Source organism: Thermobia domestica, chromosome 5 (genome assembly GCF_964235325.1).
Source record: "Thermobia domestica chromosome 5, izTheDome1.hap1.1, whole genome shotgun sequence".
Taxonomy (NCBI): Eukaryota; Metazoa; Arthropoda; class Insecta; order Zygentoma; family Lepismatidae; genus Thermobia; species Thermobia domestica.
In genome coordinates, this window is record NC_137458.1 from 101,925,975 (window position 1) to 101,935,223 (window position 9,249).

A 9,249-nucleotide genomic window follows, 5' to 3' on the forward strand; every position below is an offset into this window, starting at 1 on the left:
GAAATAGAAAATATGATACTTGAAAATAATTACCTTTAAACTAGCTGTGACAACATTTAATTCAAAATTGAACTTCTGGAATCCAAAATATGACCGTTGTTAAAAGAAAATATCAATCAAATGGCCGCGATTCTAACCTAGGCTATAGAAGTAGGAGTCTCTTACACAAACCGTTCATCTATAATTTATTTACCAAAAATATTAACCTCACACCGAAACATTAACAACATAAGAACAAAATTGTCAAGAAAACTTGTCAAAGCTTATGTATTAAAGGTATCCCGGTATTCAGCTAGTGGTAAGGAAAATCACTATTCAGGATGCCTCGTATGGAAATTTGAACCTGGAGACTCCCGAAGAGTCAACGCTAACCAGTGATCTACTTTTGCTCGGGAAATGACATCAAATTACTTTTCTCTGATTATTTTTTGTAAAATGTTTATTATTTTCATGAAACAAAGAGCGCATCTTCTACTTGATATGAGAACTATCCTCACTATACTTTTTATAATCAACTAATAGTTGCATTTCATTATTTCTGTATATTTTCAACGTATAATTTGCAGAGACTATTCGGAATGATGTTCTATTTTAGTAATGCTCCATTAAAATTTAGCCATATGGTAATTAATATATCAATTTTTTATAAGTTTGAGAAAGATTAAACATGAATTCTCCTTATCTTATACAATTCTTGATAGTTGTAATATATTTTTGAAGCTTTTCCTTCCGGTTATGAGCCCAGCCGAAAGAGGTGAGTGCGAGCCCAAGTGACCGCGAGTGCGGGTGATTGTGAGAACAGTTGAGGGAAGTGGTCGCAAGCGCGAGCCCAGTTGAAAGAACTGGGCTAGAGCGCGAGCGAGCCTAGTAAAAATATTAATCTGTGGTTTTTCCCCATGGTCTGTTTTCGATCACGCGGTATTTGCATGCGTTTTAGCCGTTGCGCAGTTTTTGTTCATGCGCTGTTTTTGTCCATGCGGTATTGGCATGCGCGGTTTTTGTCCATCGGGTCTTTTTGTCCGCGCTGTATTTACACATGCAGTTTTCGCCCATCGCTCTTATTGTTTGCGCTGTTTTTACCTAGAACTGTTCTTACCAGTTACTCGTGTTTTATATTCCATTTGTATTGTGTTTCAGTAGTAGTGTTACACGAGTCAAAGTGGTGCATTTTCCTCTTTGTCATGGCACGTGCACTGTGTACAAGATACGAATTTCTGGAAGTATTTTCCTATATTTCGAGTACATTATATATCCTAAAAGACGTAGGACATGATACAAGTTTGTTGCTTTCATATTCAATCAGAATTTGAGCAATGGATTAAGAGTTTTGTTTTCATATGTGTGGGGTGTGGCACAGTGTCCGAGGCAAAGAGTGGCATTCATACAATCATGTTCTATTTACGTTCTACCAGAAACTGCACCTCGTTTAATAGCAGAGAACAAAAGATTGTTTTCCTGTTTTTTCGCAGTTGGGACAGTGTCAAAGCAGAGTGGGACATGTTGACGTTTGTCCATTAGATACATGTCAATATCAACCCACTCATTGGCTGCATTTTAATATCGATCACACTATGCCACTACTGACATTCCTTTAGTTTCCACAGTTCCATTGTGAGTCCATTTGCACAATTGGCCTAAGTTGTGGTATCCTTGTTGGTATGCAACCTTGCACATCATGCTTCAATTTGAGAGAATATTATTGTTAAATTGGCAATGGTTTTCATGTTCTTGATGCTATTCCTTTAATTTCCGGTGTTTCGTACTCACGTTTACTGAGTATCAGTGCACATCTGTGCGTTTTTCAATACGTGTTTCCAAACATGCGCATCACCTTGCTTTACCTGCTGTGCTGTTCCGACACTCCAGATGTCTTTCTAGACCACTTGACTACACATTCGTTACACTTAATACTTAGAACGTTACTGTTAGTCAGCATCCGTATCTAGCGATTATACAGCCACACACAACGGGCATGAAGTTATCCGCCATTTTATATTCGTTCAACATATCGAATTAACACAAACGTATTACTTTTACCTGGAGAAACCCTTTAAATTCGTATCCATTTATCTCAATTTTCATTCGGCAGATTATCCGTGACTCCCTACGTTCCTTTTGGGAATAACTTGCGCGTGCATGATCAGATCGTATGATTTTGTTTCTTCAAGCCCTACAAAGTAGCGATTTATTGTTTAAAAACGTTTACGTATATTCAAAAAAAATATTCCGAACTCAGACTCGAACTGCCGATTCTCGATTTTAGAATTCCAGGACCATGACTAAACCCGCTTAACCAAGGAGGCAACTTACAAGAAAGTGCGTTGTAATATTTCCAACAGTATCTCTGAAATCACATGGTCACATTTGGAGTTTTAAATATACATTTAACGTTTTTTTTAGTAATTTCCACTAAAGATATTGATTGTTTTTGCATATTAGGATAGTGTATGAAATATGAATTCTTTGCTGATCGCAGAAATACACAGTTTGATCTACTAATCTTCCTTACTGTAATTTTGATTGGTTTCACTTGAATTTTCTTTGTATCTGAAATAAATTTATTATGGTAATCTTTTTTTTTTTTTTTTTTTACCTAGGTATATCAAGGAAATATTTCCACACTGCGAAGATTAACTCTCAGGAGCGTCATTGGCTTTCTCATCAAGACATTATTCTTGCTCTTGCATAAACGGCTAAGGTTTTGCTTTGTAAGTGGGAGACTCATCTTGTATTTAAAATGACAGCTCATGTACGAATCTTAGAACAAACTACAGTTCTATCTCTCATAGTGTTTTCGTACTGAAAATGAAGACTGAGGACTAAACAAATAAACGAATCTGATAAGCTCCCATTTGCACCCGAGAACGTGGTCTGTCAGGAACGTAAACGTCCTGAAATCAACAGAGATTAGTATCGAACCATTAGTTTTCAGCGTCGCTAAGTTACTTCGTGGCAGTTCTGATGCTGTATACGTCCAGCCCTCAGTGGCAGCAAGACTCCTTAGCACTCCTTAGAGTTTGGGAGGGGGAACTTTAAAAATTATAATAAAACTACATACATTGGTATCGAATTAATAATTTTAGATGCAATTTAGATGAAGAGTGACAGTCCAAATAACATTTTAAGTTAAGTTCATTTATTTTGACCACACTAAAGGGGCTATGAAATTGTGACTTGTAACGTTATTTGACATTACTGGTAATAGTGACGAATCCATAGCTTTCGTGGTCGGTAAGTTGAATGGATGGTAGCAGTTCCGATTGGTTATAAGTTGAGCTTCAAGTAGGAGTTAGACACCCTTGCACACCTGGGGAGACTGGAAGAAAGTATCATATAAAGTGATCGAGAACGACGAATGATGTTAATGTAGAGTTCGTAGTTTCGAGGTCGCTGAGATGGTCAGGCGTAATGCGATCAGGCATTTTGTGTTAGTGGTTTCTTTATGTACGTCTACCAAGTCAACGAACCTTGTTTTATCTCCTTAGAGTAATTGGTTAGTGTGTCTTCTGTAGCCATTTTACTTTTCCTATATTGACAGTACGTTTTTTTATATTTCGTAAAAGCTTGATTCTGTGATTTCATTAAACAACATTTTTTCCTAATTATGTTCTTTAGTATTATTCTCTTCTTTCTAATCAATTTAAATACTTTCAAATAAGTCAAAATTTGACTTTTAAAATATATTACAACTATCGAGAATTGTATAAGATGAGGAGAATTCATTTTTAATCTTTCTCAAACTTATAAAAAATTGATATATTAATTACCATATGGCTAAATTTTAATGGAGCATTACTAAAATAGAACATTCATTCCGAATAGTCTCTGCAAATTATACGTTGAAAATATACAGAAATAATGAAATGCAACTATTAGTTGATTATAAAAAGTATAGTGAGGATAGTTCTCATCCCAAGTAGAAGATGCGCTATTTGCTTCATAAAAATAATAAACATTTTACAAAAAATAATCACAGAAAATTAATTTGATGTCATTTCCCGAGCGAAAGTAGGTCACTGGTTAGCGTTGACTCTTCGGGAGTCTCCAGGTTCAAATTTCCATACGAGGCATCCTGAATAGTGATTTTCCTTACCACTAGCTGAATACCGGGATACCTTTAATACATAAGCTTTGACAAATTTTCTTGAAAAGTTTGTCCTTATGTTGTTAATGTTTCGGTGTGAAGTGGCCTTTTGCTGTATGCAAAATATTTTTAGTAAATAAAATATAGTAGATGAACGGTTCGGTAAGGGACTCCTACTTCTATGGCCTAGGATAGAATCGCGACCATTGCATTGATATTTCTTTTAGCTACGGTCATATTTTGGATTCCAGAAGTTCAATTTTGAATTAAATGTTGTCACAGCTAGTTTAAAGGTAATTATTTTCAAGTATGGTATTTTGTATTACAACCTTACTGTAACTCATTTCCCTACGTCATATTGTGACGAATGTTTTCACAACAATGATAGTCGAACGCTAATAAAAAATTTCATTATTTCTATTATATACGTACATATATTTAGAATGTTTTGACTCGAAAAAAAAACGTATAAGTTGAACGTACAATGCAACATGGTCTCCTAGCGGAATTTCAAAAAACAAAAAATTGTATATGTATAAATCACCATCTAAACAATTTACCCTTTAAAAAAATCTTTCAATCTCTGAAATAAATTCCTGCCTAGGCTCCTGCACAAGAGTGATGCTTTTAGGGGGTAGCCAGGGAAAAATACCTTCCTGGAGCAAAGACAGTTCCCAAGAAATCATATCTCTGATATGTCCGAATGTGATACCAGTATTTTTGCTTTACAACTTTTCACTCTCAGTCTATTGAAACTTTTGTCAAAGGAACTGTTCGGAAATCTTCACCGGTTCTTTCCTGTGACCCCCATGCCTTGGGGACGGCCTTGGTCATATACCATATCTTGAATATAACTGTATTATTGAAACTGAAAATTGTGTATTCAACACAACTATGGGATGTTTATTGTCTATTACCTTCCCACTCTGACTTCCATACCAACCAAGGCTTAACATGAACGCAAACAGCATTTAAAGCGTCACTACTCATCTTTGCGACCACGAAGACTATGAATTCGCCAATAATAGTCTTCGTATTTGACTACTTTTACATGTCACCTCCCATCTTATTAGGGATGGCTTCAGAGTCTCGGAGGAATTTCAATAGCTATAAATTGCCATCTGAAAAACCACTGCTCGGGTGATCTTTCTCGGAGAGAAATTCGTTAACTACTTCTTCAATATCAATTTGGTAGCTTTTTTGACTTTCCACACCACAGAATGCCAAAGTGTTTAACTTCGTCTGCACCATTGTGCTATGAAGATAAATTTGAATTAACATCTACTTTACCGAATGCTCGTTTAGGTGTTGCTCTCGTTACAAGAAAAGTGAGATACAGTTATAAAAGAGTAGGGCTCTAAACAAATATGGAACGCTACTAGCAATGAATTTTTGCAATATGATGGGACAGTATTTTACTCGAATGTGAAGGAAATCATTGTATAAAGTGTCCCTTCTCCTAGTTACAAGTGGAAGCTACAATACGTATCTATTAATTTTAAATTAGAAATATAAGCATCGAGTTTTATATCCTGAACTTTAACGTCTACACAGTTAAGTAAATGAAAAAAAACCTGCCGCAAATGAAGAGTAAAACCTTTGCTTTAATGGTATCGAGGGTATCATTATTCATTTACTATTCAATAGAAACTATTCCATAGACACTCTAATATCTTGGAACTAGTGTTTTTAATTTTCACCCCGCCCTTTAAACATATATGCATATAGGCATAACTTTGATGTGAACGATATCGGTTGTATCAAAATTCATGTCAGTAACCTCAAAAGCTATGGATTTGACATTAATATAGTTCTTGTTTTCGCTTCTTTGCACATATCTTATGTTCCCCATTATACAACTAGAGGTGATGCGTTTTTCGATTTCCGGCGGGAGTAGTGTGATTCGGGTTTCACGTTAAGTTGATGAGCCACGTCTTATATAGACTAGCAGCTTAAAGGGAAGATGAACTCTACATAACCTTACCTCGTGAGGTATTCTACTTTCCATATGGTCGAAATAACTTTTGTCTCTGTGAACCCCCTCCTTCCCCTTAGGACACGTAGAGGTCTAATCCGAAAATTTCTTCATGGTTGGAGGATGTAAGGCTACTGTACAACCCCAATGGGACTACGGCTCGAGTTGCGGAGCTTAAGCAGCAAGCACGGATAATATTTATTGTATGTATCAGGATTATATTTATTATATATATTTATTAAAATCTAATATTAGTACTTACTCCGCAAGACAAACCTTTAATGAATGCGCCTTTTTAAATTATGTTCTTCTTCTTCTTCTTCTCCTTATTATTATTATTATTATTATTATTATTATTGCAATAGCTAAATAAAGCAGTTATCTCATGCAACTCCGTTAATACCCACCATTCATCAACTGGTAGTTGTAGGAATGAGTTCATTGCAAGAGCATTTATTAGCTAATTCAGTAGAGCGCTGCCTTATGGATTTAAAGGTTGCAAGTTCGAATCTAGGCCAAGTAAAAAGATTTTTTATTCAATTCCTGAAATGAAAATGTTCCTCTCTTCACTTTATCTCGTAACTCCGAACAGATATATTGATTTGTGAAAAAAGTAAACCAAAATATAAGAAAAGAAAGATATATTGCGTGATACCTTATGCAATTTTTAACTATATTTCAACTTATCTAGGAGGATTCTAAAAGTTCAGGCTTATAACTCTCTTAATCGCTCTCTTGCGTGTCCTTTGACTATTTCCTCCTTCCCTTCTGTCAAGATCATGTAAGGAAATGAACGTTTTGACAACATGTTACAGAGACGATTTTAAAAAATAAGACCATCTAGGCTACTCTATCAGTGATACATGTTGTTGCGTTTAACATATAAAATAATAAATCATAAAACTGAGAATACGAAACTTTTCAGAGATCACAGTGCATTACTGCTTCAAATTTGTGTCTTTACTTCCTATACCTACATTAATTCAGTAGTGAAAATAAGAAAAATTCCTCAAAAATAATTAAAAATTCTGCAAACTTCGCTTCCTCATAGTACTTCGCGATCACATAGCGCGCCAATGTAAATGCACTTTTGGCGATGGGAATACTTGGGATAACGTTCTCAGTAATATTGCAAATTGCAACTCGACCGCAGAGATCAAGAATTTGCTTTGCATTATCCTGAAAAGCATCATTTTCTTTTTTGTTACTTCTATCTTTACAATTGTTCTCTTGCCTTAGGCATCGCAAAGGCTATAGCCGCCTCTATTTGTATATTTCTAGACCAATGAGCTGCAAATAAACCATTTCTGTAAAGTGTCAACCCATACCTATACTTTAACCAGCTAGTGAAATAAATTTTGAATCAATTAACTACTGAGAATACAGTGTAACTAGTTTAGCAAACGTAAGGCAGAAAGTTAAGAAACTTGTAAACATATTATTTAGTCAAGTATTTAAATCACATATATATTACGTAAATACTAATGAAGTGGAAATATTACCTTTATATTTGGTTTCAAGTACATCACAACAAAAATTCGTCTTTCATAACTCATGTCGTAGTAAGGTATAGTGTAGTTCTGTCGTTCTTCTTCTCTGAGACTGAAGGAAATAAATAGAAATTATTTTTGATATTATTTTTGAAAAGAATTATTTATAAATGATATTGAAAACCAAAGAAAAACATTAGTTAACTCAACAAGATTTAGTGTAACTTCTTGTATAGACAGGGTCTTATTAAATTAAGTCAATAATTTAATTTAAATGAATATTTAAATTAAAAGTTTGATTTAAATTATATATTTGCTGTCGAAACCGCGGTGGGGAAAAGTTTTGAACCATAAAGAAATTGTGAGAGATAATATAAACGTTTATTACTGAAAAATTTAAATAATGTGGAGTAGATAATGACTCTTCATAATTATTTTGTACAAGGAGCTACTACTTAGTGTTAGGCACATATTATTATTTTTATTAATTTTGAAACGTAAAATAAGAAAATATAAATTCAAACGATGATCTTATCATAAACCAGGAACGTTTAATATTTTACAACGAATTCATTATTTCATTCAATTGTGTTGACACTATATTATATTCATTAGAAATTGTATGATTTTTGTGAAAACCATATTGTTGTATTAGTGTAATTGTAGAATGAATTATGGAAATAAAATATGATATTGTGTGTACTCATATATCATCTTTTACGAATATATATATATATATATATATATATATATATATATATATATATATATATATATATATATATATATATATAGACGGTAGACCATGGAACTCCTTTGTAACTTTAAAGCTAATAGATAATAAAGAATGCAATTTACTACTATCAGAATATTAACGTGGGACATATTTACTAACTGATATGAAAAAGATTAACGCATATTTTCCATTTGAAAACCCATCAAACAATTGCTAATGTATGTAGAACTCAGACTGAATTTGAAAACTAGATCTTCTTTACCTAACTAAATCAGCAATGTTTCTTCTCTACAGTTTATTTTCAAACGAAACAGTTATTTTCCGTTGCGTTTATTAGGAACGGGGAAACCGTCTGTGGAAATAGTCAAACGTCTATATTCTTAATAATTTTAAACATATAATAGCGTGTTTAAGATTACTAATATAAAGATTAGTTCGTAGTGCACTACAAGTTGACCAGCAGTTATTTTGACAAGAGTACTTATTATAAATAGTATTATTAATACAGAAAGGAACAGAATACTCATAAATATAAACAAACAAGGAATATTCAAGCTACATTGCAAAATGATGCCAAATTACCTTTGTAGATCAAGAAGCTCAGAATGAACTGCTAAGCACATTCCATACTCAGTCCTCATTGGATATTTGACATAAGATTCCATCTTGGTATCAAATATTGGGACTTTCAAATTATCCTTCACCTAAATAATAGCCATACGTTAGTTTAATATGTAATTCCGATGATTATAATAATTTGTCAGTCAGTTAATTATAAACAGATATCGCTATTCGCATTTCATATTTGACTTTACAACCCATCTTAGAGAATTCAATAGCAGACGGATAATCGCATTAAATTTTCGTAATATCCGTGATCTAAATAGAACAAAACGTAAAATTTAAAATCTTTTGAATATAACCCTGAATAGCAAAATTATCTGTTATAGACATAAAGGTTTCA

At 33.6% G+C, this 9,249-nt stretch overlaps 1 protein-coding gene across 1 annotated transcript in view; it reads right to left on the reverse strand.

The window, feature by feature from the left end:
* Positions 1-8,976, reverse strand: part of LOC145684675 (uncharacterized) — a 106,818-nt gene extending 97,842 nt beyond the window's left edge. The window contains exons 1-2 of the mRNA XM_081757061.1: positions 8,868-8,976; positions 7,562-7,661 (exon numbers count right to left, since the gene is read on the reverse strand). Of these exons, the coding sequence (XP_081613187.1) occupies positions 7,562-7,661; positions 8,868-8,950 (183 nt within the window). The 5' untranslated portion in view covers positions 8,951-8,976. The remainder of the gene's footprint in view (positions 1-7,561; positions 7,662-8,867) is intronic.
* Between the last annotated feature and the right edge of the window lie 273 nt (positions 8,977-9,249).